Source organism: Cucurbita maxima, unplaced genomic scaffold (assembly GCF_002738345.1).
Source record: "Cucurbita maxima cultivar Rimu unplaced genomic scaffold, Cmax_1.0 Cma_Scf00052, whole genome shotgun sequence".
In the NCBI taxonomy this organism is placed as follows: Eukaryota; Viridiplantae; Streptophyta; class Magnoliopsida; order Cucurbitales; family Cucurbitaceae; genus Cucurbita; species Cucurbita maxima.
The window spans coordinates 584254-601988 of NW_019272068.1; the positions used below are offsets into that span (position 1 = coordinate 584254).

Sequence of the window (17735 nt, forward strand, 5' to 3'; positions counted from 1 at the left end):
CAGAGTGAGCGTCTATTTTCTACAAGTTGGTATCAGAGTGGCTTTTAATTTCAACAAATTGGTATCAGAGCGAATTTATTTTCTACAAATTGGTACCAGAGCCGATGGCAAACATGATAGACAAATGCCGCTACCATGATTGACGAAGACGAACTACGAGAATTGGAGCATGCTAATGAAAGCTCTTCTCGGTTCGCAAGACGCATGGGAGGTGGTCGAAGAAGTTGTTGAAGAATCGAAGGATACCACGGGTTATACAGCAGCGCAAAACAAGGCGCTAAAGGAAGCACGATCAAAGGATAAGGCAGCATTATACATGTTGTTCCAGGCTGTTGACGAGTCGGGTTTTGAGAAAATTGCAAGAGCAACTACTTCAAAAGAAGCATGGGACAATCTAGAAAAGGTGTTCAAAGAAACCGATCGAGTCAAGCAGGTGCGTCTCCAGATCCTGTGTAGCGAGTTGAAGAGCATGAAGATAAAGGAGTCAGAAAATGTATCTGACTATATTACACGCATACAGACCGTGGCGAATAAGCTAAATTGAAACGGAGAAATGTTACCCGAGACGCGGGTTGTGGAGAAAATCTTGAGGTCGTTAACAGACAACTTCGAGAATGTCGTATGTGCCATGAAGAGTCAAAGGACCTGACGAAGTTCACAGTCGATGAGCTTGTCGGTTCTCTCGAGGAACACGAGCAATGCAAGAAATAGAAGTAGAAGCCACTCGATCAAGCGCTTCAGACGAAGGCATCGATAAAGGATAAAAATGTACTCTACTCTCAAAATTTTTGAGGTACAGGTCGTGAAAGTCGCGGGGATGGTCGAGGTGGCCAAGGCAATAGTTACGAAGAAAACTACCAGGAGAAGAGACTATCGAGCCAAGCAAATTGGCGTGGAAGAGGACGCAATCAAGAGCGTGGTAAAGGATACAATTTCAACATCCAGTGCATTAATGTCAGAAATATGGTCACTATGCAAATAATTGTTACTCCGACAGATGTTACAATTGTGGCAGACTGGGTCACTATGCGAAAGGTTGTCGAGCCGAAGAAAAGGTGGAAGAAACCATCATCCTGGCCTTGGATAATGCAATAAATTAAGGCATTCTCTTGATGGTCCAAAATGAAGAGCCGAACACAAAAGGAGATGGTCGTGTGAAAGACGATGGTGATAGCCCGTAGGTAGTGGAAATTGTTGGAAATGAGGTGATACGCAGCGGATTTGGCGAAATCGTGGTATCAGGGACGAGAAAATTGAAGAAGGATGAACAACTGGATAACAGAGAGCTTGAGCTCGAAGAGAGAGAGCTCCAATGACCAGAAAGGAAATTCGAGGAAGAAAGAAGAACGAGGATGAAAATTGAAAAAGAAAAGAAAGAGTTGGAAACAAAAGTTAAAAGGTTAGAGAAAGTTGAGTAAGATTTCCATATAAAACTGGCGATGGAAAAGAATGAGAAGATAATCTCTAATATTACAAAGAAAGTTGAAAAAGATGTGGAGAAAGAGAAAGGCCTGTTCATGGAGATTGAGAGTCTAGTGGATGAGCTAGTGAGAGAGAAGAAAGATATAGAGATACTGACTCAACACAGAAACTCACTCGACGTGAACCTGAATCAAGTCCAACAGGAGGCAGTGAATTTACGACACATGATGAGACACTTACTCGTGATAAGACCAAACTGGAGGAAACAAGAATGTTAGTTGCCAAAGTCAATGTGGACTTACGAAGGGAATTGAGTAAACTGAATGAAGCTATGATGTCTGAGTCAAGCGTGGCTAAGAACGGGAGAAATGAAGAGTTGGTGTCCCAGATGGTCTGTTCTTAAGAAGATCCAAATGAAGTCTTATTAGAGAAGGATAACCCTATTTTTCCGCTCGAGGAAAAGAAGAGAAAAGTGAAGAAACCATGACTGAGATCGAGAAAACGAAAACGGCGTGGAGGAATTGTTGAATAGAATATTTAAGTTGATGGGGAGTTTTGTTGGAAATAAACTAAAATGAGATAGAGAAAAAAAAAAAAAGGGAAAGAACTGTTTTTAATTTTTGGTTTTAAAATTTAGTCAAAAGCCATATGTATTTTAGGAAAGAATGGTTATGGGTGAGAAAACGTGGGATAGTTATGACCATTTTTCGAGTTAGGAAAACTTATAAATCGGCTTTACTTCTCATTGTAATATCAGAGCAAGTAGAGCCAGAGCAAGTTTCGTGAGAGTTATCTAAACGAGTTAGTATCAGAGCGAGCGTCTATTTTATACAAGTTGGTATAAGAGCGGCTTTTAATTTCAACAAATTGGTATCGGAGCGAATTTATTTTCTACAAAATCTTTAAACTTGTTAAGTGGCAGAGCTTTGGTAAGGACGTCTGCAATTTGATCTTCAGATTTGCCGTAACAAAGACCACATCACCACTCTTTTGAACTTCTCGAACAAAGAATAACTTGATGTTGAAATGCTTAGTTTTTCCATGAAAAAATTGATTATTGGAAATTGCAATAGCAACTTGGTTATCAACTAGTATCTCAATGTGTTGTTTTTGCTCCAAGTTTAGATCCACGAGAATTTTCCTTAACCAAAGAGCTTGATTAACTACTCTTCATGTCATCGATTAAGCCACCTCAATCACGGTCAGAGAAACTAATTAGTTTCATTTCCTTGTGCTTTAAGAACTTCACTCCATAATTCTAGGTCCTCTTGATGTATCTGATAACTCTCTTTGCAGCTTTCATGTGAGTCTCATTGGGACAATGCATGAACCTGGAGAGAATATATACAACATTTAAGATATCAGGTCTGGTCTGGTTGCTATTAAGTACATCAGACAACCTACCAAACTCCAGAACTCAGCTTCAATAACTTTGGCAAAACCATCATCTTTGACCAGCTTCTCTTTTTGATTCATAAGAGAATTCATTGCTTTGCAATCCTCCATCTGAAATTTTTTAGGTATCTCCTTTGCATACTTTCTTTGATAAATGAACACTTCATCTTGGGTTTGCTTGATCTCAATGCCAAGGAAAATGATATCAGACCAAGCTCGGTCATTTTGAAGACCTTTTTTCGTTTTCAGTTTGAACTGGTTAATTTGCTCAAGATTGCTTCCTGTAATTAATAAGATCAAAGAGAAATGACTAAAGTATTTATACCTTCATGCTTGCCATACTATGTGAGTTCATATTGACTTTTTTGAAAGCTAAGACCAACCAAATTATCATCAATTTACTGTACCATGCTCGTAGAGCCTATCTCAGACCGTATAGAGCCCTTCTCAGCAAGTAGACTTTATCTTCATTGCCTCTGCTCACAAAACCTTCAGGTTGCTCGACAAAAATTTCTTCTTGCAAGACTCCATTTAAGATTGCAGATTTAACATCTAATTGGAACACTTTTCAACTCTTTTGAGTAACAAGAGCAAGCAACAGTCTTAATGTATGAAGCCTGGCAACAGGTGCAAATGTTTCTAAATAGTCAACTCCAAAAACTTGCGCATATCCCTTCACAATAAGTCCTGCTTTATATTTGTTAACTGAACCATCAGGATTTAGCTTTGTTTTGAATACTCATCTTACTCCAATTATCTTTCTGTTTAGAGGTGATCAACCAACTCCCAGGTTTTGTTTTTTTCAATCATCGAAAGTTCCTCCTGCATTGCAGCCATTCAATGTTGACTATTTTTTGCATCATGTAACGTTGCAGGCTCACAAACAGCTCTATTACACATTTGATAAATATCATACAGCAACCTTGTACCTTGACAGGTGCATCATCAACCAAGACATCTTGTCGTTAATTTTCAGACTCTTCTAACATGCTACTAAAGGTTAAATTGTTTGGTGCATTAGAAATCTGATTCACCTTCGTTAGTACTTTCCAATTTCATTGCTCATTTTCAGCAAAATGAACATCTCAGCTCACAATAACACAACTAGTGTGTGGTTGAAAAACTCTGTAAGATTTGGATATAGTGCTATTCCCAACAAAGATGCTAGCTTTTGCCTTTTTGTCAAGCTTATCACGCTTGACCTGTGGAATGTAAGTGAAACAAAGACACCCAAATACTCTAACGAACTTTACAGAAGATTTGTAACCATACCAAGCTGCAAATGGTGTCTGATCCTTCACAGCTTTTGTTAAAATTTGATTTTGCAAGTACACAGCAGTGTTTGTTGCTTCTCCCAAAAAAACGTTTTGGAAGATTCTTCCTATGAAGCATGCATCTCATCATCTCCGTTATGAATCTATTCCTCCTTTCACTGACGTCATTCTCTTGAGGAGTGTGGTGCTGACAATTGATGTTCAATTTCAACCTCTTCACAAAACCTGCTAAAAGTTTCTGAAGTGTACTCCTTGCTATTATCTGATCTTATAGTCTGAATTAAGCATGCACTTTCTTTCTCAACTCTGGCTTTGAATTTTCAAAATACACCCGCAACTTCTGAATTTTGCTTCACTAAAAAGATTCAACACATTCTTGTTAGATCATCAATAAAAACAGTGTAATAAAGATTATCATTTAATGATGGTGCTCGCTGAGGACCACAAAGATCAATATTAACTAGCTGCAGCTTTTTCGAGGCTCTCAATGTCTATTTAGGAAAGGGTTACCTATGTTGCTTCCAAAAATTACAAGCACGGCAAAGAACCATGTCATCATAAATGTCAGCGAGTCCTTCTACTAGTTTCTTTGACTGCATCTAAAGCAAATCTCGATAATGAAAGTGCCCAAGTCTTTTGTGTCAAATCTGAGTGGCACTAGCTCTGGATATAAAGTTCATCTGCTCTTTCTCAATCAGATTTAGAGCAAAGGTTTTTCCTTTCATTTTGACATTGAACAATTCTTTGCCATTAGAATCTCTGATCAAGCACTGGTTATTCTCAAACAACACTTTATAGCCTTTATCTGTTAGAAAAATCCTTAGGTTGAAAATCATTCCTATTTTTAGTTACTATTCGTTTAGTTAACTAGTTAAAAGCCGCACAATTGAAGGTGTTGAAGATAGAGCAACCAGTCAGCCTCTCGGCCAGGACCGAAGAAGTATCTTGGAGGTGGCACGCAAGGGTATGGGCACCTGAACTTTCCTACTCTACAAAAACTACACAAGGAGAAGATGGTGCATGGTTTGCCGGTAATTGAAGGTGTGAATAAGTTGTGCGACGGGTGTCTCATCGGCGAGCAGAGACGCACCCCTTTTCCGTCTTAGGCATTCTATCGGGCCGGTGATATGTTAGAGCTCATGCATGGCGATATCTACGAGCCCATCAAGCCGGCGACCCCAGGTGGCATGACCCTCTTCCTCTTGCTGGTCGATGAAAAAAGTCGCTTTATGTGGATAATCCTGCTGCAAGCGAAGAGTGAGGTGGTAGAGGCGATTAAGCGCATTCAAGCGTGAGCGGAGGACGAATGCGGGAAGAAGATGTGAGTGTTGTGCATGGACCGAGGCAGAGAATTCACCTTGGTGAGCTTCAGTAAGTACTGCGACGAGCTCGGCATGCAGCGACACCTAACAACGCCCTACTCCCCCAGCAGAACGAAGTGGTGGAGCGCCAAAATCAGACCATTGTCGGGACAGCAAGGTCATTGCTGATGACGGATGGAATGCCAAGGAGGTTCTGGGGAGAGGCGATAATGACAACCATCTACCTCCTCAATCGGTCATCAACACGAAGCCTCGATGGGAAGATGCCACACGAAGCCTGGTACAACCAGAAGCCAGCGGTACATCATCTCTGAGTGTTCAGCTGCGTCGCATACATGAAGGTCGCGCGTCCCCACATCGCCAAGCTCGATCCCACGGGGCTGAAGGTCGTCTTCATCGGCTACGAACCTGGGAGGAAGGCGTACAGGCTCTATGATCCTGCGGAGGGGCGAGCTCACGTATCGCGGGACGTCATCTTCGACGAGAGCACCTTTTGGCAATGGAACGACGTGACCGAGGCAGACCAAAACCCAAATCAATTCACAATGGAGTACCTCGTCATCGAGCCGAGAGAAGGAGCGTAGCATCGGGAACCGTCACCGCCACTAGCAGCTGCACCCTCTGAACCAATAGAGTTCACAACACCATAGACTGCAGATTCGACGCTCGATGCCGATCACGATGATGGTCTAGTGGTCAGGTATCGGAGGATGGAAGACGTACTGGGAGGAGGTGAACCACCTGGACTGGCGTGCGAGCTCGAAGATTAGAGTTCAAACAATAAAGTAGATACATACAATAGGGTTTTAGGAGGAGATTTAGATAAATCCTAGGTTGAAAATCATTCCTATTTTTAGTTACTATTTCTTTAGTTAACTAGTTAAAAGCGGCACAATTAAAGTCAGTGGATTCACACTTCCAGTGGAATAGCTTTAATTGAGTTGCCATTTTCTTTTCTATTTTGAGGATATACGGTTATTTAAATATGACAATTGAATGACAAACAGAAATCGAGATTTTTCGTTCGGCTTTTTTCTCCATCAACATTTCCTCCTCAGTCAAAACAACAAGGGTTTTGCAGGACAATCTCCATCAACATCTCCAAATATTTTTACTCAGTCCACTCAGTTATGCAGGACAATCTGTAAGTCTCTATAGTCTGTTATGCTGATTATAGATTATGAATCATTGTTTTACCTTACTAGGTGCTAAACAATTTCCAAAATTAAAACTAAACCAAACCCTAAAAGTCATAAAGATTTTCTATGCCAAACACAAAAAAACAAACTATTTCATAGTCATATACTTTGCTTGAAAAGAAATGAATGATCAATTAAGTATTGATATTACAACAAATTTTGTTTTATTTGAACAAAATTTGGTAATATAAATAGATACACAAAAGAATAGTACGAATCTCCACCGTCCATGATCATGCCTTCAATCCACTACACATAGCAACACCAAACCCAATTCTCTTATTGCTCAGATCGTACTCCACCCACATATTCTGCTGATGAACGTTCCCGATTATATTACTCTCAGTCACAAGTCTATCTGACCGTCCGATCCCCACGCACTTCACCCCTTTCTCCACTTCCGTCAATAACCCTTCCCCTTTCCCGACCAATATCTCCACCCCATTCTCAAACTGGAACCACATGTCGCCGATCCTCCGACCCACCACGGCCGCCACTGCGCCGTCGAAACACATGTCCGCGACGGCGGCGTATTCATATCCTTTCTTCATCATGGGCCCCACTAATCTCACCATCTCTGCTCTGACCTTGCTGTAGGCCTCATCTACCAAATACGTCAAATCCGAGCCGGAGTCGATCATGGTCTGACCGGCGCCAGATGGGTCCGGTTTGAAAACGGCCGGCGAGATGTTGAGTTTGTTGTTGCCTATTCTTATCCCCTTCATCGGGAGGGTGTAGGCCAACTTGTCAAGATTCGGGGAGCGTCGACTTTTGGGGAAAGTCAACATGTTGACGTATTTGAATTTAGCGGAGTTGGGATTGTCTCCAAGGTAGAACAAGCCGGTTAGATCCGACCCGGTCCGATCCGGAACGCAATAGGAAAACTTGGATATTTTGGCCTGGGAGATGAAGGAGAGGCGTCCAGTATTCATTCCCAACATACCCCTGTTTTGGGTGGAGGCCGTAGCGCAGCCCAGAAGGAGGGAGCGGGTAGTTAAGGAACTGGAGAAGGTGAATTTTTCAGTGACGAGATTACCCTCGGCCAGGGTCCCATCCGCGTAGAAGTAGGAGTAGTGGCAGTGGCGAGTTGGGTCACAAGAAGTAGGAAGGGTAAAATCGGGAATTCGGGGTCTGCACAGAGTGGTGTTACAGGGAAGGAAAGAGAAAGAGGAGGAGAGATAAGGGTCAAACCAATTAATCATGGGCTTCACTGATTTTCTCCTTACTTTGCCGTGGCATTGAATCCAGGACAGTTGGCTGCCGGTGTCTACGACCATGTCCATCTGCTGCGGCGGCGATCCAATGGGAACAGACACCACAAGGGCGTTGGAGTACTGGAAGGGGAGCTTCCCATGGGATTTGGTTTTGGAGGAGAGGGAAAGGGAGGCTTCTTGGGAGGAGACAGAATGGGAGGTCAGAGGGAAGGAGAGGGAGAGGGAGTTTGATGGGGAGAATAAGACACCGAATAGGGAGAGAAGTAGGAGAGAGAGAGGCATGATTATGGGTTTGTGACGGTTTGACGTTGGATATGACCCACGGTCTAAATACACCCAAACAAATAAAAAAAAGCAACAACTAAAGAACCTCTTTTCTATTCTCTTTGTTGTTGTATCGATATATTTCGACAGTGGGTCATATCCAACGTGTTTTTGGATGTAGCTGTTGTTGGGAATATATAGAGAGTAAAAATGGAAGGGAGAGAGCATAATTAAATGTACAATTCAAACATCCTATTTCAAGAAAATATAATAATTGGTTTTAGTTTTAGGTTTTAGTTTTAGTTTGAACAAATGTGTGGTACAAATTTGAGATCTAGTCCGAAATAAAATGATTTGTTTTTAGTTTGACTATATATGTGATAGCATTTGAATATGTAATTTTTTAGTTCAAAACTATGACATTAAATGAATTGAATTAAGTTCATAGTGATAAACGAGTGAAATCTTTGTTTAACAATAATAAAATGACTTGTCGACGTATTAGGTTATTTATTGAATATGGTATTGTGGCATGTCAACTAACGTATATTTTTTTTTTTTGTAAAATAAATATTATTAGTTTAAGAAGAGGAGAAAAAAGCTAACCTATTATTCGGTCTATTTTTGTTCGTATTTCTTTTAATAGCATTTTACTTAAAATTGTGAGTGTAAAAATATGTAAACCCTCTTATGAATTAATTGAGCAAAACAAACAGAAAAATAAAAAATGGCATCTTCTAATTTTCTTGCAGTCTCTTCCATTGTCATTTCATTCTATTCCTCAATGGGATGGTGCCCATGCATGTAGCTTCTCAAAACGACATCGTTTCCACCACATCTGCAAGAAAACTAGAAACCCATCTTTTTGCTTTAACGTGTTGAAATCTGCTGGCACCACAGATCCTAAAAGGGCTGGCCACCTTCACCCTCAACCTCGCCCACGACAAGACTGCTCAAAGTCATGTCCTCGCCCAGTCCTTCGCGTCCAAGGCAGCCGAACCCAAGCTTAAGGAGCGCTATGCCACTTGTGCTGAACACTACGACCATGCTGTCGACGACATCGAGGATGGGAAGAACTACTTGGGGAAAGGTGACTACAATGGCATCAACACTATGGCACGGCGACTGTCTGGATAGTTTCATGCAGCCGTCGAAGGACCCATCGGTGCTGTTTGACAATGGGAAGGCTGTGGAAGATATTTGTAGTATCATCTTGAATAGGAAGTAGGTTGTGACCTCCACATAAGACAGACAAGGGGCGACCCTCAAGTAACTTCTATCCGATCACATGAGGGACGGTGCATCATCCAATACATCAAGAATGTGCAATGTAACTAAGTCGAGGCATATGTCAAGTTCGAGAGAACGAGGCGGAACGAGTGTTAAAGACAAGCTCAAAGAGGGTCGAGTAGACTCCAAACAATAACCTCAAAAGTGTTTCGAAAGACCGAATCGTGACTAAAAAGACGAAATTGAAAACAAATAAAAATGGGTTTGAAAGACCAAATCTGGACTAAAAAGACGAAATCGAAAACAAATAAAAAGAAAAAGAAAATAAAATAGAAGTAAAATTCTTGCAAACCTTAAAACAAGAAAAGGAAATCAAGGACACCAAAATTAAATATAAAATCAAATCAAATGTTACAAATACGAATTACAAATATAAAATAAAATACAAAAGACTCTAAATATGAAAACGGACAAATGTCTTTAAAGAAACCGACAAGGGACTAATGCTCCAAAACGACACCCTTCTGTGACAGTGCAGCTCTCGAACACCTCCTTGTATCGACTGGTACCTAATAAAAAATAGGAGAAAGGGGTGAGTATAAAAATATACTTAGTAAGCAACCTACTTGTAGACTCTTTTCGCATCCTTATCTTAGTAGGTATCCACGGTCTTATTTCTAGGTTCTAGTGAGTACGAATCACATTACAACTCTCTTTTCTGTATCTTAGGAGGCTTGTCCATCTTAAGCAGTTAAATGATCAGTGTCCTGAGGTGAGGCGCGACCTCATAAGTAAATCTGAGGGGATCGTATGGCTGGATCTGAATACGTAACTCTCTCTGAACATCATCCGTAGAGGTTGGCTGACGACTCTCACACGGGACCATACATCCACTAAATTCGGGTGCGACCCCTTGTGTGCCGGTCAGCTACTGAGTCATCCTATGTGGCTCTACATTCCCCGCTCAGGGACGGGTTTCTACGGCCCAGAAGTCCCTGTTCAGAAGATCTCTTAGCTATCACCACTAGGTCTGGGCACCTGTCACACTTCCCCATCTGGATCTGCCAAGCTCAACGATCTCCGTACCTGAGATCTGTCTTGACGGTACGGTATCGGAGGAGAGAGAGAACTGGAGGTTTTGATGACACTATCTACACTGCTCAACTCTAGCGGACTACCTACGGTTACCGTGGTGACCTATTATTCTTTCTAGAGTGGAACTTGGTGGCTTAGACTTGGATTCATGTATCTTTAGGATTCTCGTGCCTGGTCTCCCAAACCTATCGTGGGCTCTGGATCCGCTGGTAATCATTTCGCGGGTCTCATTGCACGGTATTCTAGAGGTCCCCCAATCTAGGGTCTCATCTAGCCTACTTAGTCACAAGAACCCTAATCTAAGCTCATAATTTCTTCCTATTCATCAAGAAAGATAACACAAGCAATCATCATGCATAAGAGTTCACACGCAACAGTTCATGTAATATTAACAAACATGCTCAACGGGAAGATAACGTCCATCTTTACCCGAAGCGCAGATTTCACAAGTTTTCCATCCTCCTCATGCATACATACTTTATCAGAATCTCAATCAAGCAGATTTAATAAACCTTTCATATCTAGCTTTTCTTAATCATTTCATTTTCGCAGTTTCCATACTAATATACTAGGTTCGGCTAGCTAAGTTAATGGGTGGTAGCATGCATGCTTGTTCCTAGTGGAAATCCAAATGGCTACTTACATGGTTGACACGTGCCTTCCCAAGCTCGAATTATTTGCCGGAAACGGTTATGAAAATTATGGAATTTCCTTGATAGGTCCTAATTCACATAAAAATAGGATCAGAGTTAAAATCGGGGCGAAAAACAAGCAAACGGAGGGAAAATGGTCACTCACGCGCCTACACGCGCGCTAACGCTCTGGAGGGTGTTATGCGCATGTGTTCACGCGTGACTTCCTGCGCAGTCGCGGGCCAGCGGCCAGTTCGAGTGGTTCGGACTCAGGCCGACCCGGTTACGCGCGCCTGATGCGCTTCTCTAGCCCGTAGTCGCCACGTGTCACTCGTCGGTCTTGCTGAGCTTCTCCGTACATCGGCCAACATGTGGCGGCGATGCCACCTCTCTCCTCCTGCATTTTTTTCTAAATTTTCCAGAAACGTGAGTTTTGGCGTTTTCGATCTATTTTCTTCCGATTTTATATTTTCCAATCCGTAATCCGAATCAATAAATTCTCTTCACGATCTCATATTCTATTTCTACAATATATTTTTCTTGTATTTTTTTGGTAATCACAGGTCATATTATTTGAGTTCGAATTTGGGGAAAAACACGAGTTCTTATCGAAAATAACGTTTTCTTGAAACTCCGATTTTTGTCCAAAAACTTCAAGAGACCTATGTGAATCTTATTTTAGTTACATACCTCAAAAAATCAAGATCTAACGCTCATGAAATTTCTTAGATCTAGATAAAATCGAAACACGAAGTTCGGAATCTTACTTTGTCCGTTCTCAGATTTTCTTGCTGGAATGAGTGGATCCACCACCCAAACTCCTTTTCCACCACCGAGAGGAGTATTGCTTCGAAGTTTCTTGCCTTGGATTCAATCTCCGCAGTTTGTCTTCTCTACTATTCCTCTCTCCCAAACCCTAACTTCTTCTCCTTTCTCTTTCTCTCTTTTTCTTTTCTTTCTCTTTCTCTCTTCTTACAGCCCAAACAACTAGACCCCGGAGGTAAGAGTGGGGGCAAAATGACCCTTTTGCCCCTATGTTGTTATTTTTATTTTATTTTTATTTGTTTATCTAAAAAATTCAAGTATTATATTGGGAGTCAATTTCGAAACAAAACCTGGGTGAGTAGGATCAAACGAAAAGCCACTTAGAAAATTTAGTGATGGCTTGAGTCAACCAAATAAGTGGTTTTACTATTAGATTGGTGAGATGAATTGTACAAAGTATGAACGACTTGTGCTCTATGCCCCTTACACGTGTCGTACTTGTGATTGTTTGACGTGTATGGTGTTATGTTATGTTATAACTAAATTTATGTTATGTTACGTGGGATCCCATGAGACATATATATGATGTTATGTTATGTATTTTGGGATTACTTTCATGTTCTATGATGCATGATGTCTCTATATATACGTTATGCCATAAATATTATATTATCTTCAGGTTTATGATGCCTCTAACAAATTTGCAGGAAATCGTGGACCGAGGATGGTCTGGGTTATCTCGTGATCGCCCCGAAATGTTCCATGATTACTAATTTCTCAACATCCCATGATTTTAACCAAGTCGAGCTTATTGACTTACTAACTTCTCAATGCATGATTTCCACATCTATTATTTTAACCAAGTCGAGTTTATTGACTCACAATTTTTACGTCAAAACACACAATGATGGCAAGGACTACTTTTCGAGATGCCAACAAAAAAACATTGGCAAAACAAATACTTGTCGACGCATTAGGTTATTTATTGAATATGGTATTGTGGCATGTCAACTAAAGTATTGTTCAATATTAAGTTAATAAAAGTTGATTTTTTTTTTTTTTGTAAAATAAATATTATTAGTTTAAGCAGAGGAGAATTGTCCAGAAAAGTGTGCATAATAACGGAGCCAAGTTTATGATTGAGTTTGGAGAGAAAAGAGCGTAACCTATTCCGTCTATTTTTGTTAGTTTTTCTTTTAATAGCATTTTACTTCAAATTGTGAGTGTATAAATATGTAAACCCTCCCTATGAATTAATTGAGCAAAACAGACAGAAAAATAAAAAATGGCATCTTCTAGTTTTCTTGTCGTCTCTTCTATTGTCCTTTCAATTATGTTCTTCAATGGGATGGTGCCCATGCATGCAGCTTCCCAAGACGACATCATTTCCACCATCTGCAAGAAAACTAGAAACCCATCTTTTTGCTTTAACGTGTTGAATTCTGCTGGCACCACAGACCTAAAAGGGCTGGCCATCTTTACTCTCAACCTCGCCCACGACAAGGCTGCTCAAAGTCGTGTCCTCGCCCAGTCCTTGGAGTCCAATGCATCCGATCCCAAGCTTATGGAGCGCTATGCCACCTGTGCTAAACACTTCAACAATGTCGTCGACGACATCGTGGATGGGAAGAACTACTTGGGGAAAGGTGACTATAATGGCGTCAACACTATGGCGTCTACAGCTATGACAGAAGCCGGCAACTGTCTGGACAGCTTCATTCAGCCGCCGAAGGACTCAACGGCGCTGTCTGGCAGCGGGAAGGTTGTGGAAGATATTTGTAGTATCATCTTGGTTATAGCCAATCTTCTTCTTGGGCGTGCCTAATTCCTCCTTCAACCGTTATGTACTTGGAATGCCATGAATCAATAATATGTTTGTTTTGAATCCTATAAATTTGGACATCAACTCCTTCACATTTTAAACCAAAATCTAAGATGACTCGATACTAATCTGGGGTCACTTGATAACTTTTATTGCTCTCGAACTTTAAGGTCACAAGTTCTAGTTCGTGAGTCAATAGTTGCACATAATTTCCTCTTAATGATTTATAGACCTCCTCAGCAGACACGATAAAGCTAAAGAAACTAGTTTGAATTGAATCAAAATGAGTATGGAGGGAGAATTGCCCAAATTGTTCAAAAGCTTACTCGATTTCATTTATTCATAACTTTTTTGGTTAGATTGGTTTGTTTTATCTTTTTGGATTCGAGTAAGTTTGGATTGGTTTCGAGTTTATAGTGCAGAAAAACTAGGTCATGAATCGTCCCGATTTGATTAAAAAAAAAAAAACAAGAAAGAAAAGGCTAGCGGAAGGGCAAAGGTTTCTGGCCTAACGACTCACCCTCTTATAAGTAGGTGCATGTCACAACCTCATTGACAAAAAGTAGGTTGTGACCTCCAGATAGGCAAGTGACATCTGCATGTCACAACCTTATTGACAAAAAGTAGGTTGTGACCTCCACACAAGAGTGACAAGTGAGATCTACCTTATTGACAAAAAGTCCGTTGTGAATGTATGTTGTGACTTCCACACAAGACATACAACCTCCACACAAGACAAACAAGTGACATTTGCATTTCACAACCTCATTGACAAAATACAAGTGACATCTACATGTCACAACCTCATTGACAAAAAGTAAGTTGTGAAAGTGACATCTGCATGTCACAACCTCATTGACAAAAAGTAGATTGTGACTAGGTTGTGACCTCCACACAAGACACAACCTTATTGACAAAAAGTAGGTTGTGACCTCCACACAAGACAGACAAGTGACAAGTGAAGACAACATACAAGTGAACTTTACGATTATTAATCTAAATCCAATAAACTAAGAACACTCTGACTATATAGTATGATTATATGCAGAGACATAAAAGTGGATCAAGTTCAAGTATATAGTCAAAATGATCTATAGTGTTAGAATAAGGCTGTTACCTTATCCTGAGAACACTATGTATGCGGCTCACTTTTGTATATGACATAAACAATGTGATCACTAAATTGTACATGTGGAGACATGTGAGTGGGGGTGTCGTATGTAATGAATATTGCATAAGATCGGACCATGAAGGAAATCACTCTCACTTTATAATGTCGTTTACTGTTGAGACTGATTTTTTTTTCATTCGATGACCTAGGCAACTCGATTTTAATCCTGAGCTAACCATGAACTCTTGTTTATTCGGAATTATCCTTAGATTTGCATGGGTGAGAGTGGCTTGAGTTCGCCGACTCTATAGGCCTCTCATTTCAGGGGTAGGACTAGGTGAATGACTGAGGACGTGGGGTGCAAGATGAAATTCTCTCCTACCCACTTTTAGGGATAGAAGAGAGGTAGTTCCCTTAAGCACCGACTCCAGGTCTTGAACAAGGGGCCCCACCCTCTCATTGGCCTGAGAGGGATTCGGTTTACTGGTTGGACCATAAACCAATTGTTCATTAGAGGATCAGTGAAACATAAGAAACAAGAAGTAACTTCAGGGGTAAAACGATAAATTAACCCAACTCTAGTTATGAACAACCTGTGAAGGATCAACTTACTAATCATGGTTATATCAAATGGACAGAAATATATCAATAGAGAGGGGAGTGCAACTACTAGGCTATAGTGGAATGTCTTAGTAGTTAACGAATGTTGGTTAACAAGGTTAATGAGTTTAACCGGTTAATCTTGGATCGTTGGAGCTCATGATCTATAGGTTCATTAGGTCCCTCTGCTAGCTCATATCGGACTAAACCATAGAACAGCGTGACAAGTGAGTTCGAAGTGTTCAAATTCAAATTAGGGAGAATGCGCTACTATATACGATATATTTAACCGCATTTTTGTTTTATTTACGAATTAAACAAAAAGAGAGAATCTGAGATATTTAAATAAGATTTAAATATCTTAATCATTTAATATTACTTTAATTTGAAATTGATCAACTCTTATACTATAGATCATTTTAACTATATACTTGAACTTGGTCAACTCTTATGTCTCTACATATAGTTCAAGTAATCATACTATAGCCAGAGTGTTCTTAGTTTATTGGATTTAGATTAATGATCGTAAAGTTCACTTTATTCAATAACAATCTTTACTGAATAAACAACCATAATAACTTTATTGAAAATAAAATATGTTTTTGTTTACAAACTATGAGTTTTAGTACATAAAACCCAACAAAAATTTGGTGAACTCAAACTTGCATGCTTGCCACATAATCCCAAACATTTGAGTGGAATTTTGAGTGTCAAAATTGGGTGATCTCAAATTTGCATGAACATGCGAACATGCAAACATGACTCTATAAATAGAGTGATCATGGTATATGGAAGGTCTTCTAAGAGAAAAACCTTGAAAAGAGTGGAAAAAGATTTGTAATTTTTATGGAGTCACTAGAGTCCATTATAGGTTGTAATTGATTGAAAATGGAAGAGATAGCAAACTGAACAAATTTGGTTTAACCAAACTTGCATGCTTGCTAAATAAACCCCAAAAATTTTAGTGGAATTTTGAGTGTCAAAATTTGGTGAACTCAAACTTGCATGCTTGCCATATAATCCCAAACATTTGAGTGAAATTTTGAATGTCAAAATTTGGTGATCTCAAATTTGATAAACATGCAAACATGACTCTATAAATAGAATGATCATGGTACATGGAAGGTCTTCCAAGAGAAAAACCTTGAAAAACCTCTCACAAACTCTCTCTTCATATATACTAAATCCCTCCCAAGTTTAGTCACTCACCAGATTTCACAATCTCGTTCTAAGGCCGGAGAATAGTGGAGAAGACACTAGTGGTGGTTCGAAACCGGTTCATGAGGAAAAAGAAACTTGAGCGACAAGGTTAGTATTCAAACTCATTGAGTTTTAATGCTTTTGAACATGCTAACTAATTCACTATAATTGATGTAGTTAGAGTGCCTAAGATCCAAATTGCTTCCACATGTGTTATATTAACACCATCAAGATAAGAGACAAGTGACATCTGCATGTCACAACCTCAGACAAAAAGTAGGTGAAGACAAGTGACATCTAATATCTGCATGTCATAACCTCATTGACAAAAAGTAGGTTGTGACCTCCACACAAGACACATAAGCATGTTAGATGAATACGACTCTCCACAATGGTAATAATATTGTCCATTTTGGGCATAAGCTCTCATGCTCCACAATGGTAATGATATTGTCTACTTTGGGCATAAGCTCTCATGCTCCACAATGGTATGATATTGTCTACTTTGGGCATAAACTCTCATGCTTTGCTTTGTGTTTTCCCAAAAGACCTCACACCAATGGAGTTAGTATTCGTCACTTATAAACCCATGATCATTCCCTAAATTAGCCGATGTCCTCACACCAATGGAGTTAGTATTCGTCACTTATAAACCCATGATCATTCCCTAAATTAGCCGATGTGGGACTTTCATCATCCAACACCTTCTCTTGAACAAAGTGCGCCTCCCCTTAATCGAGGCTTAACTCCTTTGGAGTCTTAGTCATTTTTTAGACTGCCTTCGAGGAGGCTTGATTCCTTTTCTTTGGAGTTCTTTGTTCTATATTTTAGGATTTACCAATCTATTGGCACGACTAAGTTTAGGGCATACACACAAGTGACATCTGTAGGTTGTGACCTCCACACAAGACAAACAAGTGACATCTACTCATTGACAAAAAGTAGGTTAAGACAGACAAGTGACATCTACCTCATTGACAAAAAGTAGGTTGTAACCTCCACACAAGACAGACAAGTGACATCTATCGACCACATGAGGCCCACCTCATTGACAAAAAGTAGGTTGTGACCTCCACACAAGATAGATAAGTGACATCTATTCGCCTCATGTAGGTTGTGACCTCCACACAAGACAGACAAGTGACATCTATCCGACCACATGAGGCTCTCCTCATTGACAAAAAGTAGGT

The 17735-nt window shown here is 40.2% G+C and overlaps 2 protein-coding genes across 2 annotated transcripts in view; one reads left to right on the forward strand and one right to left on the reverse strand.

The window, feature by feature from the left end:
* Positions 1–6723: 6723 nt before the first annotated feature.
* Positions 6724–8150, reverse strand: LOC111471392 (aspartic proteinase PCS1-like). Its single transcript, XM_023117114.1, has one exon. It carries the CDS (start codon positions 8106–8108, stop codon positions 6846–6848), a length of 1263 nt encoding a protein of 420 aa, XP_022972882.1. The 5' UTR covers positions 8109–8150; the 3' UTR covers positions 6724–6845.
* Positions 8151–13098: 4948 nt separating this feature from the next.
* The window catches only part of LOC111471405 (pectinesterase inhibitor-like), a 6963-nt gene continuing 2326 nt past the window's right edge, over positions 13099–17735 (forward strand). The window contains exon 1 of the mRNA XM_023117128.1: positions 13099–13643. Within this exon, the coding sequence (XP_022972896.1) occupies positions 13146–13637 (492 nt within the window). The 5' untranslated portion in view covers positions 13099–13145 and the 3' untranslated portion in view covers positions 13638–13643. The remainder of the gene's footprint in view (positions 13644–17735) is intronic.

Bases quoted from the DNA above. Each gene is read 5' to 3' on its own strand.
- LOC111471392 (XM_023117114.1), bottom strand. From the start codon at position 8,108: ATGCCTCTCTCTCTCCTACTTCTCTCCCTATTCGGTGTCTTATTCTCC.